Raw genomic sequence first — 19,542 nt, 5'->3', positions numbered from 1 at the left:
CAGGAACCTGGGACTCAGCCTCAAGTCATTCTGCCTACAAATCAGACTCAGTCTTTGGATGCCAGCAGAGAAAATAAAGCTTTTTTCTATTTTGTAATCTATTTTAGAGACTCATTCCTGACTTTGAACCCTCGTTCAGGTAAGTAGGTCACTTCTTAATAACTTGTCTAGTATATAGGTCCCTCTGGGATTTGCTTTTCTCTTAAGAGTGCACATTCTGGGATGTTTAAAGCCCTCCCAACACCCTAGTCCTTAGTCCCTAACCAAGTAACCAAGGCCCTATCAGCAAAAAGCGACTTCCTGCCCACCTCACTCAGTCCTCAATACTCTTTGCTCCTAGCAGTTCTCTACCTCCTTAACTGACACCCAGAGTTAGACTCCCAGATGATGTTCAGTAGTCACCCATTATCCAAAATATTATCTCTAGGTGGCAGATTTTCTCTGCCACATTGGACTTCTCCCCTCACTTGCTCCTGAGCTTCAGATCCTGAATTACCTCAATGGGTACATCTATTCTAGGTCCTGGTATTTCCCATTTTAATCTAATCCATAACAACTGATTAGGCTATACATTACTGTGTCTTACATCAGGCTCAGAATTTATTTCATTCCATGTAGAAAGCTCACAATTGAGTAACAATTTCTGTAGAATATCTCTCTCATTTTGAACTTGCAGGAAGAACATGGACAATGACATCAGCAGAAACAAAGAAAAACCTATTTAGCTGAGATTTTGACATAACACTCTTGAATCTCTGGAATTCAGAAATTTGTACTGCAGTCTCCTAATACAATCTGGAAATCACCATTTTTCATTGTCAGTTAATATTTTCTTGAAAAATGTGTTCCATTTTTAGCTTCTTCACAAAGATAAGCATTCCAGGTATGTAGTTTGGGAGCCATTAATAATCATAATTAAACAAAATCTTTGAACTCCACATTTTTATTATTCCTATTAATAAATGGCCTTTGTGTATCCTTGTGTATTTCTTCCATACCTCCTATAGAATGGTTTCATTCCGCAAAAACTAGTTATTAGCACCTCTTTACCCCTAATAAAGTCTTTTAATATGACAAGGGTCACCCTTCTAGATTTCTAAACTTCTTAAAAATGTGATACTACCTCTTACCCCAGATCATTATTACTCATTTTGTGTTAACAGATATCACTACTATAGCACCTAACACAAAAACACAAAACTGGCTGACCAAGAAGCACATGGGCCATGCCCTTTCCTAAGAATTTCCCACAAATGTAATGGGATGTCACAGAAATACCATCAGACTTTGATTCTGTCAGATATACATCGGATTCCATCAACATTCTTATTAGCTGTATGACCTAGACCTGGTTTTGCTTCTCTTTCAGTCATCTCATTTTTTAAAGTGTGGAGATTAGATAGATAGATAGATAGATAGATAGATAGATAGATAGATAGATAGATATAGCATGTGAATATATATAAAATCTTCCCAAGATTATAGCGAGAATTAGGTATGTCCTTAAAACTTCTAGAATTGAATTTGTTAGGAAGATATTAAGTATGTATTGGTTAATTTTCTCTTAGTTCTATCTCACACCAAATATACTTTGAAACCTTCAGCTTCACTTAAGAAACTAAAAATAAGGGATCCCTGGGTGGCGCAGCGGTTTAGCGCCTGCCTTTGGCCCAGGGCGCGATCCTGGAGACTCGGGATCGATCCCACGTCGGGCTCCCGGTGCATGGAGCCTGCTTCTCCCTCTGCCTGTGTCTCTGCCTCTCTCTCTCTCTCTCTGTGTGTGTGACTATCATAAATAAATAAAAATTTACAAAAAAAAAAAAAAGAAACTAAAAATAAGGGACGCCTGGGTGGCTCAGCGGCTCAGCATCTGCCTTCAGCTCAGGGTGTGATCCTGGGGTGCAGGGATCGAGTCCCGCATCAGGCTCCCTGTGAGGAGCCTGCTTCTCCCTCTGCCTGTGTCTCTGCCTCTCTCTCTCTCTCTCTGTGTCTCTCATGAATAAATAAATAAAATCTTTTAAAAAATAAATAAATAATAATAAAACCAAAAGCTAAAAAACAAACAAAGAAAAGGAACAAAGGAAAAGAAAAACAAAAGAAAACTTTCAGCTCCATTTGGAACTAATCTTATATACACCACCATTATGTCTCCCTCCTCAAATGTTCTTTGAGTTCCCAGTCCTGTATTCTAGAAAGATGCAGAAGAATTTCCCCTTGTGCATTTGGGCTTTAGGTCTAGCAAGAAGTAGAGATGCCAGCTGATTCTGCTGCTTCTAGGGGCCCTTGCCCACTTCACTCTTCACAAGTCTCCTTTCTAGATCATAGTTTATTTCAAAAACCAAAACAACCACTTTATATTATAGGTAATCCTAAATTACTAAAAAAGCAAAAAATACTAAACTAAAAGTTTATTGCTATGCATAACTTTTTGATGGAACATTTTACAAACGGGTTGCTCTCTACTATGATCAGTACTGCTATGCTTACTTTGAGTAAAGATCTACTACTACTACTATTACTACTACTACTATTACTACTAAAATAATAATAAACAAACCTCAAACTTGCAAAAATAGATACAATGTGGGACATGTAGGATGATGGTAATTTATCTGTAGATAAAATATGCATTGAATGGTTTCTACAGCAAAATCTCCTAGAACTTTCGAAATAGATGATTTCTAAAACTTACAGTTTACACACACCTTTCAAGGAATATATCTATTACTTTCCTATGCTTTAATGTATAGATGGTACCAAAATCTTTTTATAAATATAATAACCTACTGCTCTGAAGAACTAGGAAATCATTCTATATCTGTTTTTAAGTTATTAAAATTATTCCTTGGATTCCTGGCTGGCTCAGTGGTTGAGCGTCTGCCTTCAGCTCAGGGTGTGATCCCAGGATCTGGGATTGAGTCCCACATCAGGCTCCCTGCATGGAGCCTGCTTCTCCCTCTGCCTGTGTCTCTTGCCTCTCTCTCTGTGTCTCTCATGAATAAATAAATAAAATCTTTTTTTGAAAAAAGAAAATTGTTCCTGTGCTTTCTTATGCCGATTCTATCTCTTCTAATCTGAAAAGAAGAGAAGGTGAAATATTTGTGTGGGCACATGAAATATTTGCTACATAGTGTTTAGTATCACTCTTTAAATGTGTTCTGATGATCACCTGCACTAAAAGTACCTATGGGGAATATTAAAAAGGCAGACCCCATCCCTCCTGACCTGGACCCTAAAGTTTGAGAGGCACCTCTTGATAGATTTGGGCCCGAAGAGCCCCAAAACTTAGTTGTAATATTTATTCTTCTTAAACATTAAGCCTGGAATTTGAGTAAATTCAACTAAGTTTATGTAGATGTATAGGTTATAGCATCATAGAATAGCTAGCCTTCTCACAGATGTGATTAAGCAAAAGGAGGAGAAGTAATGCTTTCATTCTTAATCATGCTTTGCCTATTATATTATGTTAAAATATACATAATTTTAAAATGCCCTTTTGATTGAAAAAAAAAACACTGAAGTGTATTTGAATTTTATGAGTTATCCACCATATGTGAAACTAGGTAGTCCAGCAACATAGGCTAGTGTATATTTATCTAGTAAACAAATATTTATTATTTACTCTTAGCCACTGACCTAGGTTCTAGCATTATAATAGCAACAGAAAGAAAAATCCACTCATTGACTCTACCAGCTAGTGCAGTAGCAGAAATCTACATTAATCAAATAATTATATACATAAACATAAATTTACAATTATAATAGGTGCTATGAATTGACCTAGAATTCCTGAGTTCCTAACTCTCCAAAGCTGGAGGAAGTCCATTATTAACCAAGTAATTTTCACATGTAGCAAATTGTACATGTTATCTCATTTGCTCAAAGACAGCTAGTAAGTCTGCATTTTTTTGTGAGTTTATAAGAAACTTCACTGTTCAATGATAGGGCACCAACTCAATAAATTATGCAATAACTATAGTGGAAATCTCTGTGTTACTGAAAATAATATAGCAGGTAACAGCATAATAAGATCTTTCAAATATATATATTCATGAAATACATATTATATTATTATTACATATTATATTATTATATAACATATATTTTCATGTAAAAAAAGCAAGGTGCAGAACATGAATATATGAAATGTAATACCATTTACATTAAACTTAAAAAGAAAAGGGAGGTATGTGTGTTTATAGAGTGTCAGGAACAAATTATCTTTCTCTGAAGAAAGCTGTTAATTTTACTTTTCACTTTGGAATTTTCTGGATTTTATTTTATTTTGTGTGTGTGTGTGTGGTGTTATTTATAAGGGTACACATAATCCATCAATAGCACCTACAGTTTTGGATAAATATCCATAGGCCCCAATACAGAAGCACAAAATCAACACATTTAGTGACCAGATCCTAATAATTAATAATTTTACAGCAATTCTTGTTGGATACAACAAGTACTACAAAAAGTCCCCAGATTATTCTAATAATTGGCCAGACTAGAAACCACTGGTCTAATGTAATAAAATCTCAACATTAGGAAAATATTTTACATTCAATTTCATATTTTTGAAGCCAAAATATTTCCACAAAGTTCTACCACTATCAGAAAACAAAATGCACACCATGGTAGAAATATCATTTATTATGCTAATTACAGATGTCATAGACTCTTTCAGAATCCACAGACTGGGAGACATTTCAAAACAGAACAAGATTTGTTCTGCTAAAGAAAATTTACTTCAAATTGCTGTTAGCCTCTTAATTCCAGATCAAGTATACTCAGACTTCAAATACATCATCCTTCAAGCTGCTATTATACTGTATTTATTGAGCTCGACAAGCCTTGATTTATAATATGTACTGGAGACTTGAAGCAGAAAAACTGAGAATGAACTATTTTATATCAAAACTTCAGTGCCTTTCATATGATTACTGTTTTTTAATGAAAATTTTAGTTGTAATAAACCTGTGGCTAATGCTATCCCTTATTCATCATGTTTTTCCACCTTAAAACATGAATAAACAATCTCTGAAGTGAGTAAGCATATAGCTTTTCTAACCAAAATAACCATCTGCTTAACTCTAAATCCAACCCTTACTATCTGTATGACACGGAGTAAATTATGCAAGTTTTCTGCAGCTTGGTTTCCTCACTGGTAAAATGGAATAATAATGGAATCAAATTCATAGTGGTATTGTAAGAAAAAAATAAAAACAGATAAACTGCTTGGACAGTATCTGGTATATAGTAGTGCTCAATAAGAATTCAAAAAGATAAATACACCCCTCTGCTTATTGTAACATTATTTATAATAGTCAAAATATAGAAGCAATCTATGGATAAGGAAAATGTGGGGGATTTGTGGGCATGTGCACACACACAAACACACACACACAAATACTAGACAGCCATAAAAAATGATGAGATCTTGCCATTTGTGACAATGAAAAAGAATGAAGAAATAAATCAGTGAAATAAGTCAGAATGAGAAAGACAAATACCATAGGATTCCACTGATAAGGGGAATCTAAAAAAAATGAATACACAAACAAAAAGCAGATCAGACCTACAAATACAGAGAACAAACTGATGTTCACAAGAGCAGAGAGGGTTAGATAAAATGGGTGAAGGGGAGTGGGAGATATCAGCTTTCAGTTATGGAATAAGTAAGTCATGGAAATAAAAGGCACAGCATAGGGAACATAGTTAACGGTACTGTAATAGCACTGTATGGTGACAGATGGTATTTATACTTGTGGTAAGCATAGCATAATGTATAGACTTGTCAAATCATTATGTTGTACACCTGAAAACAATGTAAGAATGTATGTCAACTATAATCAAATTAAAAAAATTAATATAATAATAATGATGATTTTTATTTCTCACCATACTTCTGAACTCTCAAAAGATAAAGTCATAGTCTTAGCAATTAAGGCCACAGTTTAGATTTTGATTTGACTTTGAGGCTTGTTGTGTTTTTTTATTTATTATCCTGTTTCCCTTAATTCAGGCTTTAATTCAACACATTAACTCAGTGCCAATTCTGTATAAAGCACTGATCTGGGGATAGTACAAATGAAAGAATTAAAAAGACAAACCTCTCATCTCCAGATTACAGTTTAGAAGAGAAAATGAGAAATGTGCACAAACTGAGATTATGCCATAAGAGGCAAGTATCTGGGAATTCAGAAGAGACAACAGTTAATTCCAGTTGACGGGTGGTACAGGGCTAGAAGTGGGGGATCGGAGTCGCTATCAGGGTGTGGAGTTCAGGCCAGCTACACAAAGGGCACCACTCAGCAGGGTTCAGCAACAAGGGAAGAAAATGACCTCCTGAAGTTTCTGGCTACACATGTTCCAAAATCTCTTTCCCACCAGCATGCTATTCAAGGTGAAGGCTCTCAAGAACATTATGATCAAATATTTATATGTATAAACACTAGGGTCTTTAAAATTCCTCTTTACAAGGACCCTGAAGACAAAAGTTGAAATAATTTACATTTGTGAGCTTAAAATTCCATAAAGCTCTATCAGGGAAACAGCATCCCATGGAGTTTTACAGCAAGAGCTCTACAGTCTAATCTTGCCAGATTAGTAATGGAGAAAAGACAGCACTGCAACCTAATGCTGACTAGGTAGTCACGGAGAGGAAAATCTATTGGCATCTGCCCAAAGCCCAGAAAGCAGATGGCCATAGGCACAAAATCCATCATGACAATTGGCACCTCATTGGGATGCTCTGAGCAGTGAAGGGGCCTGAAAATGCCCTTCTTTGGCTGCCCTTCCTCCTGAGGCATATTGGTAGCACAGGAGGGAGACAACTGCCTGGCTCCTGCCAAAGGGAGAAAAGATGGCCTTTAAAATCTAGGCTACTGCGGCCTCCTGGGTAGTCAATCTGGTGCCTTTCAAGCAACCAGAGAGCATCTTAAAGATGTGTGTCTGATTTCCTTTAGATAGATGATCCCCAACAGATTCCATTCAAAGCTGGCTCAAGGATAACAAGCCTAGTTCCAAGATGATGGAAGGGGTCGAGGTCCTGATTAGCCAGGGCTAGTATGTCAGGTACATGATACAACGCTGTTTTACCTATTTTAGGATTCTTAAATTGGTAATGTGTAGTCAACTAAGTGTATTTCTGTTCTCTAAGATTAAGTGTCACTGTTTGTTACTAAGGTTGTTAACTACTCGAAGGGTCAATACTAATGGTAATCTATTTTGTAGACACTAATTTGAAATTTTTAAAAGTTAATGAAGATACTTTTTTTGTAATTTTTATAATGCTGCCTAATATTTCAGATTCTTTAACCACTTGGCATTGAAACATCTATTGCATCAGAACAGACACACATGCACACATACTGGTTAGTCTTACTATGCCCTCTGTATTTTATTTGCCCACAGCAAATAAAATACAAATAAAATACAAATAAAAATAATAAAATACAAATAAAATGCAAATAAAAATACAATGCCAAACTGCTGGTCTTTATCCCAAGAAACATTAACTGAGTTTCAGTAATAAGGATATTTAACTATTAAACATCACTCTTAAATAAGATAGTTATTATTCCAATATGAATTATTATTTCCATAAAATTTTGACTACTCTGCACTTTCACATCGGTTTTAAATATAGTTGAAAATTGCCTCCTGAAAATAATAACAAAGTCACAGCCAACGCACCCAAGATCCCTTTGATTTAGGTTGTTCTTTAATTACATAAGGTGTGTTGTTTTATATAGACAGAGGTTATTTTGTTTTTTTGGGTTTTTTTAGAGCAGACAATCTTGTTATTCCAACTGCCTTAGGTCCTGAAACAGTTTAACAATAAAGTTTTCTGACTATTCAAGAATCCACCCCATCAATGAGAAAACGACCAGTATGGAGTAGTGTATTATCACAATTCTGTTCAGGACAAAATGATATAATCAGCTGCTGCCTTCAGAAATTGTTATATTATTTCATAATGGCAAGTACCAGTTGATCACACAAATATATATACCTTTATGAGATATTATGCAAATACTTTAAAGATTACAGTGCCATAAATAAGGAAAACTGTAAAATACATAATTCATTACAACTGAGATAATATCAAACTATCCCAGGGATGTAAAGTGATAAGCATGCAAATAAAATAAATGGTAAGGGATTGGGGTAAGTGTGGGTGAAGTTCAGTTAAAAATAAAAAGTAAAAAAAATGTTTTTATTTATAGTGGCTCATTTTTACAGGTGTATGATCCAAAATTGTTCCCTGAGAAAATCAAATAAAATTGTAAATAAACTACTCTTTTCATTTCCATAAGGGGGAAGAGAATTCCACTCTTTAGAGGGGAAGCTGACTCTACTCAATATTGACTCTTACTCAAAGAGTGACTCATGACCATTCAGACATGGCCTAGGGTTTGGGCTCTATTATACTCCCTCAGCTGCGTCAATAAGCAGTGAAGGAGGTAATGCTCTTTTATGGGACTGGTTAGGGTTGGTTGTGCAGACCCACCTCTTCCTACTGGCAAGCTCCAAACTATAGATTTGATGGTAAAGGAAGTGGTAAGTCTGGGAGATCCATGCTTTCTAATTCTTTAAGATTAACTACAACATTTCCTCATCCCTATAAACCTAGGAGAACCAAGGAACAATCCCAGGCTGCTCTTTGACTTTACTCACCTTTTTTTTTCATAATGGATGCAACAAAGTTGGTTAATATGAAATGGGGTTAGTACCAATGCTAACAGAGAAATCTTGATCCACACCTCATTTTAGTATGTACTATTTGAAAACACTTTGATTTTAAATTATCAAGCCCAACTTGTTGGAGCAGCAGAGTAAAACAACACCCTTCTCAAAATAAACATGAAAATTTTGTGCAAATACATTCTTTCTCCCAAAAGTCAACACAGAACATGCTCCAAAGAATCACCACCCAATGTTAAAACACAACTATCTCAAAATGTAGCATGAAAACATGAGTACCTCCAGCCAGGATCTTCTCTTCCAATTCTGCCATTTGCTGCTTATAGGCTTTTAAAGCTGCTTCTTTGAAAGAGGGACGGATTCTCTTTGGCTTTGTAATTTCCGCTGGCTGTTCAGGGATGTTTTGGTTTTCATCTTCTTTTATTTCCATTTCAGCTGATGTTTCATTTAATGGTTCCAATCCCCCTTCACTGACCACATCATCTCCCTGCCCATCATAACCCTCATCTTGTGGGGTTTCATAGGGTGTTTCATATGAAGGGTGATCATATACCTGCATTTGTTCATCTGTTTCAGTTAGACTAGTCCTGTTTTCTAATTTAGCGAGGACTTGTTCCATCACTTCAACATAATCTGTCTCATTATCAGCCACTGGTTCACTATAGTCCTCCTCATCCTCTGCTTTGTAATAAAAAGGCTCTGTGTAGACATCAGAGTCAAGCGTGGTACTTGATTCATTTGCAGTTGATTGAGATAATGTCCGAAATCTCCCCATTAAGGAAGAGCCACTGTCTTCATATCCACTGAGACTCTGTGTACTTTTGTTCCATACCACTTCCAAGGCTGATTTAGCCCTTTGTAATGTAGATCCAAATTTTGGGAAGCTGAAAGCCTTATCAGAAAGGTCAATGCTTAATCGACTATGCCAAGATTTGGGTGGGGCATCCTCTGAGTCATCACTTTGCAATTCACTTTGACTTCGGTACCTTATGGGCAATTGGTTTTGATTTTGGTACAGCTCATTAGAATTAGCTTCCTGATAAGAATCATATTGGCCAACCCACTGGCCTTGTGGTTCATTATCCAACCCAGGGCATGGAGATGAGTTGTCATCTTGGGTGAAATCATAGCTCTCAGAGTCATCCTGAAGGTCACTGTGGCACTTTCCCAAGTCTTCTAGGTCTTTATTATAAACGTCTAGTTGTGTATCAGATAGGCTGTTTGTGTCATAGTCAAAAGCTTCCTGGGTGGATGAATCTAAACCTAAGTCAGCTTTTTCTTCTACTTGATTCCAATCCTTCCATGGAGAAACATCCTCATGTAAAGAGAGCTGAGAATCACTGTAATGACTTTGGTCACCAGATGCGCACACCATGCCATTACTCATTCCACTCTCCACAGTTTCTGTGTTCTCAATTTCACTCTGCCCTTGGACACCCTGAACAACCTCATTCAAATGTTGATCCTGCAAACTGTCATACAAGGTGGGTGTTCCTTCCTGTTTCCTCTGCCAAAGTTCCCGGTCTGAAGATGACAGGAGGGAGCTTCCATTAGTTCTACTGAAAAACTGATTTTCTGAAAAATCCTCTGAGTAAGACTGACACAGTTTGGAAAAATCTGATTCAGAACGACTAAGTTTAGCACTGAAAAAATCACTCTGTGAATGCCAGAGGGGTGTAGCATCTGCATAATTGGTTGTAGTTTGTTTTTCCAAATTATCTGATTCTGGCAATCGTGAGGAAATTTTATCATAATCAGATTTATTTGAAATTCTGCTGCTACTAGCAGTTTTATTCTTGGCTCTAGCATTGTGTGATTTTGAACATGACTTGGAAGTACTTCCTTTTGTTGGAAACTCTGACTTGGAAAGCACAGCATAACTGTTTCTATTGAGGTCAGATTCCAGCTCTCCATCACTGTCATCCGGTGACTGCCAGTTATTCTTCTTGCTTCTGGGCTCTGGAGTAGACAGCTTTATATCCATGCTTTCATATGTCTGGGAGGATGGTATCCCTCTCTCTTTTCTTTCTCTTATGTCATGAGTAAGAATATCTGTTGAGATTCCAATTCCTGTTCCTTTGAGTTTGTATGATTTTTTTAAGACAGAGTCCCGTTGCTGAGGGGTTTCAAAGTACACAAGTATGGGTCGAGGCTTTGCATTTGGGCAGTCCCTCTGGTGTCCTATCCTTTGAGCAAATTCAATTTTAATAGCATTTGGTGCATCCAAAAAGCCCATTTTATCTATTAGAATTTGGTATACCACACTTTCAACGTATTCAAATCTTTCTTCAGGCACATTTAGAAATCTCAGGCTTGCCTTGCTACCCATATGACCTAAATGTTTAATATAATCATGGATGTCTCTGGTTTCCCTCCGAGACTGGACAAACCCTGTGCGTAACTGTTCAATTTCACTCTGCACGACCTCCACACTGCTGGAGATCTCATCGATGGAATGCTTGAGAGCATTGACATGTCCTCGTAGTTCACAAAGTTCTGTTTCAATCTGACTTATACCCTGAAGTTCCTTAAAGATCATTTCCATGACATCATGTGTTTGGCTAATGCAGCCAGAGGAACTGAATCCTGGCTCCAGAGCATTTGTCTTTGGGTTTCGTGCAGTTCTGTCCAAAGATTTACTTCTAATTCCCCAGGTTTTCTTCATTGTGCTCAACTCTGAATCTGATGAGACACACTCCTGACTCTTTTTCCATTTTCTCAGTTTTCGTAATGCTCCTAGTTTTAAGCTATGTAGAGTGCGTTCTCCATCAGAGCTGCCCTCAGAGGGGGCCAGGCTGCTTGAACTCTTTCTATTGCGTCTAACTGGCATTGTGTGTGTTGATTGTGCCTGGTTTTCTGCACTACTCCTTAGTTCATTGAGTGATTCTGTATAGGAACTCTCAATTGAAGATAATTCTTGAGGCAGATCCTCATTATCACTGTTGGTTAGATTAATATTCTTTTGTAGGCCATTGGCAATAGCTACTCGGTAACTGAATGTTGGTGAGAGGGAAAATTCTCTATTAGCCTCTTCCTCTTCAGTGGATAAGTTGCGTGTAGATGAACACTTTGCTATCTTCTTTACAGTGCTTTTTAAGGTATTAGAAAATTTGGGGGTTTTGGTCTGGCCAGCAGTAGGAAAATCTTGATCCTTTTTCTGCTGACGATTTTCCTTTTTTTTGGTTGTATTTCCCAATTTCTTTGTAAACATTCCTTTGCAAAGCTTATGTATGTAAGGTAAGATCAGGCTCTTGAAAAGATTAGCCACCATGGAGAGCAATTAGTACATACTTTTCTGCCTGAAGGAAGTAAACAAGGTTTCAGGATGAAAATCTGTAAATCCAAGGCGAGCATCTCTGTTCAGATGTTCTGTGAATTATTGAAAATAGCAGGAGGGGCTCTGCTGCAGTGTCAATGTCCTGTGAAAACCAGAAGCAAAGCTCCATTTATGAAAGACATTCTCTCCTGGAGAAGAGGTTCCATGAATCTCTCTCATTTCCACATAACTTCACAGAGTATCTAAAAGAAAGGAAGGTTAAAATGAGTATCAGAAATCAATTCTAGATTTATCCTATTTCTAACATTTTTCTGAAGTATTCGAGATACACAGTGTGTGGCAAATTATAGAAGGGGCAGCGGAATATCTGAATTTCAGTACAGTTACTTTTAAAATAACTATAAAGCAAATCTGTACCCATTACTATGTTTAAATTATATTTGTCTTCCTAAATCATTTATGGGTGGACACAACTAAACTGAATATATGAACTGAAATAGTAGGTAATAATGGTTATTTAGGAAAGGCTATGTAAGATAATAGGCAAATTTAGAAGCTACATTGACTACACAATATTATCATTTCCACTTTCTTTCCTTTCCTAAAAGTACATTTTTTATACAAACATAAGCATCTAAAATTAAATTTTCTCCCTATCCTAGGCATTTAAAACTTATCAAATTAATATTATTCATGTATTTAAGACCTTTTCTTATTCAAATAACGTTTTACTTTCCTAGATATTCAATGACTGGAAATTTCTTAAATAAATAAAGTCATCCAACTGAGAAATATTTCATATAATGAAATAAATATCAAGAGAAAATATATTTGAAAATTCAGATAATATATCTAAGTTTTGAGAGGACATGACTTGAAAGAGTTGAGCCATCCCAATTAAGTGGTACAGCCCTGTGACAGATGACAGGGAACGCGTCCCCAGGGTAGAATTATGACTGGAGGTTGAGTACCAAATTACAAAGGGAAATTTTGCTACAAATAAGATATATCTACAGATAATCAAAAACTGGTCAGATATAATTCATCCAATCATTTCATATTTTATAACACATGTGACACACCAGCACCTAATCTATATGATGGTTACTATCTTGAATTACATGAAATAGCAGAAGAGGAAAACAGAAAAGGAAGAGAAGAAAGTTTACATCCATTTTCCTGGTTCACCATCACCATGCTTTGTATGTCGTACGTATTGAAATAAAATTCAATTGAACTTAACTATTTTACAGTTGAAAGATACCACAGAATAATGGTAACAGCCGAAAGCCTTTGCTAACATTGAGCTATATATTTAGATAGGTAAATAATCTAGGCAATTCTTTAAAGAGTAACATCAGAAACTGCATATGGTTTTAGGAGCTGGCTGACTCTTGATAAGCTCCCTCTAATTGGAAATCTGCCATCTTTACTTCACTCACATTCTGCAGGGACTTGGGAGAAAACATGCTCTGGCCAGGAGCCAAACTTCACAAGAAACAGGGCAATGTAAATGAGAAGGGGAGACATAAAGATGGAGAAGAGAAAGAGACAGAAGTCCTTGTCTTTGGGTTTCATAAACTGTTAGAATCTAATTCCTCTTATGTAAAACAAGTTGGTATTCATTTATAATTACAAGCCAGGACCTGTTTTCTACTAACATAAATATCAAGAAATTGACTCCTGAATTAAATTTAAAATATTTATTGTACCCCTACACAACCTCTCCTTCTGGAGAGAAGACTTTGGAAAGTTAAGTGACAGTAAGGAAAGGATTTTCACACAATAAACTGTTCACACAATAAACTAATCCTGAGATTATCCTGTTCTAAGATCCTGAGTCTATCAAACCTCAAAACAAATACTTCTTGTTTAAATGAGAGCAACAATTTTGTCAATGCCTCTGATATTTCATGAAATTGTTCTACATTTCCTGACCTGCATTATTTGTTCAGAACTATTGTTCTAAGCAATAATTATTGGACAATTTTTGAGCAGGAAAGTTCAAACTGAAGTGAAGTCCTGTCTCAAAAAATATGAACCCAAGGGCATGTGTCCACTGTTGAACCTACAAACTCATTTGCTCTATATTCCAGCCACACAGAGTGACTTGCTGTTCACTAAGGGGTCTATGCTCCTTCATACCTCGGTAGCTTTTCTGGTCTCTACCTAGAATATCATTTGTATCTCACCACTCTGTCTGTGGCAATTGTATTTAAACTCCAGAATCATTTGTCCTGTGAAGACTTCACCAACCATACAAACTAAGCTTTTTTCTCTCTCTTTGCCATCCTCTCCCACAACTCAGTTCATAGGCAATTAGAACTCTTCTATATTACAATCTCGTTCCTTTCTCCACTCACTATGTTCTTTTTAAGGGTAAAAGCTATATATTGTCTCAGCATACATGATAAACTCTCAATAAATGTTTACTGAAGAATTGACCTACGGGTGCAAAGTTCCAGTTATGCAGGATGAATAAATCTTAGAGATCAGCTATATAGCATAGTGCCAATAGTTAATTATATTGTATTGTATACTTAAAATGTTTGCCAAGAGGGTAGATCTTATGTTAAGTGTTCATATCACAAAATAGTAATTTAAAAAGGTGGGTGGAAACCTTTGGAGATGATGGATATGTTTATGGCATGGACTGTGGTGATGGTTTCACAAATATATACTTATTTTAAACTAATTTTAAATAAAAAAGAATTGGTCTCCATTTCAGCCACTTACTAAATATCTTCACTTGGTTGCCCAAAATTAAACTCCATCTAACCTAGTCATTTTCTTGAAGTAGTAATCTCAATTATTATCATAATTATCCACTTCCTTAGGACATATACCTAGGAGTCATTCTACCTTGCACGTGTCCACACTGATGTAAATGTGTCACCTCATTCAGCTAGTAATACCTTAGTTCTGAACTCCATAATTTCTCAACCAAACTATTACCACTGTACTCTAGATGGTCTTCCTGACTCTAACTTGTCCCTTTTCTCAAATACTACTCTCTAAAATTAGTAAAAGATATAAATCCTCCTACTAAAAACATTGAAAGTTTTAGCAGGTGCATTCTTTGTCACTCCCACAAGCACGTCTGCCCCAGTCACACTGAGGTAGTAAGTTTTCTGAGTACCATACTGTTGCCTCACCAATGTGTCTTTTTCCATCTTGTTCATTGTGTCCAATCCTCTCTCCTTTCCTCTACCTCCACATATCTCTCTCATGAACATTTCTAGAATATCTATATATCCTAGCTCCAGCAGAGATCAACATCAACCTGTTTGACCTCCTCAAAGTTTGCACTTCTTCCTGTATGCTCCCATAAGCCTTAAATGTATCTTTGTTGTGGTAATTCTTACAGTAACTATTTAAAATATGCGACCTATGTCTCTATCTCTCAAATAGGGCTGTGAACTCTTGGAGAGCTAAGGCCATGTGTTTTTTTTTTTTTTAACCTTAAATATCTATTTTGCTTATTACATAGTAGACCCATGATGTTTGTTGGACGAATGAGTAAGTATCTAAACAAATGCATGAATAGACATATAATAAGTCCATGAGTTAACAGATAAACAAAAGAGACCCAAGGAGCCTGAGGTAGCTGAGCCTTAAACAATCCAGAGAAAGAGAAGCAGTCTGAGCAGAAGGCATATATCACAAACATTAATATTCTGTCCAAAGAGGGAGAAACATCCACCTGGAGGAAGAGGGAGAGGAACCTGGATGGGCAAAATGGTAACAGAATGTGACAAATTTTGAGACTTAGGTTGAGAAGTTCCATTTATGAGGAAGGGGGGTCAAGGACATGGAGAGAGATCAAGATATCATCATATGATTCTCAATTACTTCTATTCAAAATATTACAGGTACCCATCATTTGTGTTGCCTGTATTAATAACATAGCCACACATTTATGTTGGTAATAAAGTTTGGGGGTAAAATTAAGGGGTTTGAGAAGATCTGAGAAAGATTAAAAAACTAAACTATGTTGTTATGGAAAGGCTAGTAATAGTATTTAATTGTTACTATGTGCCAAGCACCACATGTGTGTAGTTTTCTAAAATTTACCTCATTTCATTTCATTCCCATAATTGTGTAAAATATGTACTATTATTTTCCAGATTAAAAAGCTGCACTTTCAAGGTTTTTTTTTTTAATTTTTATTTATTATTTATGATAGTCACACAGAGAGAGAGAGAGAGGCAGAGACACAGGCAGAGGGAGAAGCAGGCTCCATGCGCCGGGAGCCCGACGTGGGATTCGATCCCAGGTCTCCAGGATCGCGCCCTGGGCCAAAGGCAGGCGCCAAACCACTGCACCACCCAGGGATCCCACACTTCCAAGTTTTTAGGAAATTTGACCGGTCATGGAATTAACAAGAAACACAACCTGACTCCAACCCCAGAGTTGGACTGCAAGTGTATAAACTCTGAAACAGTTATTAGGGTTGAATGGGAAGTAAGATATTTTTTGCAGGTATGTTAAAATCATTTTGTAAGAGAGCTATTTAATATCACTATAAAGCTGGGTGCCCCACTGGGCTAAAAGAGCTAATGAACCTTTAAACAGTAATTTATTGCTAAATCCTTACCAGAATTAAGTTAAAGCATTTTCAGATCAATAAACAATTTTATGTTTCTTACTAAATGCACTAAAGTAGGTGAACTGGTTATTTATGTATCAAAATTCTTTCAACAAAAATGATCAAGCCAGAAAGTGATTAAGAGGCTTATCCTAAGCTAATAAATAACCTTTACAAAATAAACAGAAAAGTCCATTTCCCAAGAATGAAGGTCAAATGAATTGTGTCTTCTTTATTCTTGGTAAGTAGATATTTTGTGAATTTCTTCATCCAACTATAACCCATCTACATTTTTTACTCACTCCCATTACTGCCACTTTAGGAGTAAATGATGATCTCTAGTACTGATAATTCTATAAGAGCTTTGGAATCCATAAAGTACTTTTGTGTGTATCAACTCACATGATCTGCATGGTAGCCTAGTAAAGTTATTACCTGCAGTTCACATTTAATGATGGTAAGTCTCTTGCTAAAGTAATTGCCTGCAACCAAAACTTGGTTCCTTCATTATAACAATGTACATTCTCCTTACTTAAGACAAGTAATATTGCAATAGCTTACTGACCTCTAGAGTAATATACCTCACCAATCGAAACCATGCTCTGAACTGATTTCCATGCACACTTCCCTAAATACTTTTTTTTTCTTCTTAGTCTCCTACTACAGACTACGACATATCCTTTACACTAGGCCACTTTATGGTTCCATGGATCACTAAGCTTATTCTTCACCCTGCCTAGAATGCCGTCCAGCTATACTGATCTCAATCATTTAAAGGATAGATCAAGACTAATCTTTTCCACAAAACTTTCTCTTAACATCTCTTTTTCACGTAATTTTTATAATCTGAACCATGATATTTAGTCTTTAATTATCCTCTATTCATCACATAGCTCTTTTACATGTTTTCCATTTTAAATGCTTATTTTATGTCATACTCTGTCTTGAGTGCTTTGTCTAAATTACTACATTCATGTTTGATTGTTAGCTCTGCAATAGATACTGTTATTAATCCCCATTTTACAGATGAAGAAACTGAGAAACTGGGAACCTGAGTAGCTAGCTAGCCCAAAGCCACCCAGCTAGGAAGTTACATAGCTAGAATTGTAAACCAAACTGACTGGCTTCAGAGTCCTTATTAAAAAACACTATGCTGTACTGTTAAGCCCATAAGGACCAACCTTAGAGAAAAAGGTGGTTTTCTATGTACTATGCTTAAGGAAGAACTGTCCCTCAAGAAGAGTCTATACCAGTTTCTACTACTATTAGTGCTTTACTCCCTTTATTTAAGATTTTGGTTCTTGCTGAAATGAAAAATCTCACCACTTTATGGTTATTTATGTATCAAAATTCACTGTATGTTTTAAGGCTTATCAGTCATTCTGTATCTTGGTATAAAGGGATTATGTGAATATTCCTCAAGAATAGGAGGCAGATCACAAAGAGAGAGAACACAGAAAAGCTTGAGTATGGAAAGAATCACTACCAAAGGAGACAAATACGAGGGCAGGTCAGAAAGGAGAGACTGAGAAACCTACAATAAGCTTTGCTGATTCACTATTTGCCCATGGCCTTGCCCTATTCCCAGCTACACTGCTTAAGGATAAAAACTATGTCTATTTCAGTCTTTGCAACTTCTGCCCATTTACATGCAAAGACAGTGGAGCATAGGTGCCCTGGCTTATAGATGAGCAACTTGGAATGCTATCATCCCGGCACCAAGTTATGCGTTTTTGTTTTATCCTTAAAATCCATCCTTTTTTTTTTTTTTTCCAAACAAAGTTAGATGTGGAAACTCAGTGATAAAATTAATAAAGCAGAGTTCCTTGGGTTGACTTAAAGGAATACAGCTGGAATCCCACATTACCTGATGCTTCCACATGAGCTACAGCCATTATAGCCTCTCTACAGGACCCTAGGGCTTGGGAAATACAGCTACAGACACACTAATCCTCAAATTGGGCACAGCATAAAATGAAAACCCAGAAAGGTCAAAACACTAGCCTGAGTTCACACAAAAATGCAGGTCTCCTGCCCTGATTTCACCACTGTTTTTTACATTTTGTTTTGTTTTGTTTTTCTCTCCCTACACTATGCTGCCTCCTTAAGCAATCTCATCCAAGGGTTTGGCACCTTCCTACTGTGCCCAATGTTCTCTGATATGATAATCTAACTGTATCCTAAATAATTTGACATTTACCTTGATTTCTGCAGGTAATGTCTGCAATTTTTTTGGAACTGGAAATCCCTTGATGTCTAAAAGAAAATCTTGTGAGCAATTTTTACATGGTTGGAATTTTTCCTAGAGATTTAGCTGAATAAAGGTAAGGTCACTGAAGAGGAATACCCTTTCTGGAAAAAAGCTACTACTACTTCTAATGTTTTGCACATCTCTGTCCCACTAGGTTGAATGTATACATTATCATCCTAGGGGCCTATGCCTAGGCAGGGTCCCAGATTCCTGTAAGACAAACCACCTCACACACACACACACACACACACACACACCTGTGCTTTCCAAACAGTTTTTGGCAAGGTCTACTTGGTCTTCAATATGCTAAAATACTTTGTCCTCAAAATAACCTCACAAGGTAAAATATTACCATTTTTTAAAATATGTTTTATTTATTCATGAGAGACACAAAGAGAGGTAGAAGCATAGACAGAGGGAGAAGCAAACTTCCCGTGGGGAGCCCGATGTGAGACTAAATCCCAGAACCCCAGGATCATGACCTGAGCCAAAGGCAGATGCTCAACCACTGAGCCATCCAGGTGCCCCTTTTACTCTCATTTAAAAAACAAAACAAAACAGAAACAAAAAACAAGACTCAGAGATCCTAAGTCATTTACTCAACAGTTACTCAAGCAATAGGGCTAAAATTTCAACAATTTCTGCATAGTTCCAAAACATATCACATCACATTGTCCAAGCAGGGTTCCATCAATTCTATCAGGGCACACCTCTGTCCTTGGTGAG

General features: G+C 36.6%; 1 protein-coding gene across 1 annotated transcript in view; it reads right to left on the bottom strand.

Moving 5' to 3' along the window:
- UNC13C (unc-13 homolog C) overlaps nucleotides 1–11,974 on the bottom strand; it is a 548,174-nt gene extending 536,200 nt beyond the window's left edge. The window contains exon 1 of the mRNA XM_072808724.1: nucleotides 8,980–11,974. Within this exon, the coding sequence (XP_072664825.1) occupies nucleotides 8,980–11,971 (2,992 nt within the window). The 5' untranslated portion in view covers nucleotides 11,972–11,974. The remainder of the gene's footprint in view (nucleotides 1–8,979) is intronic.
- Between the last annotated feature and the right edge of the window lie 7,568 nt (nucleotides 11,975–19,542).

This window comes from Canis lupus, chromosome 32 (assembly GCF_048164855.1).
Source record: "Canis lupus baileyi chromosome 32, mCanLup2.hap1, whole genome shotgun sequence".
NCBI lineage: Eukaryota > Metazoa > Chordata > Mammalia > Carnivora > Canidae > Canis > Canis lupus.
Note: the sequence above shows the minus strand (reverse complement) of the source record. Positions and strands in the feature narration are given on the sequence as shown.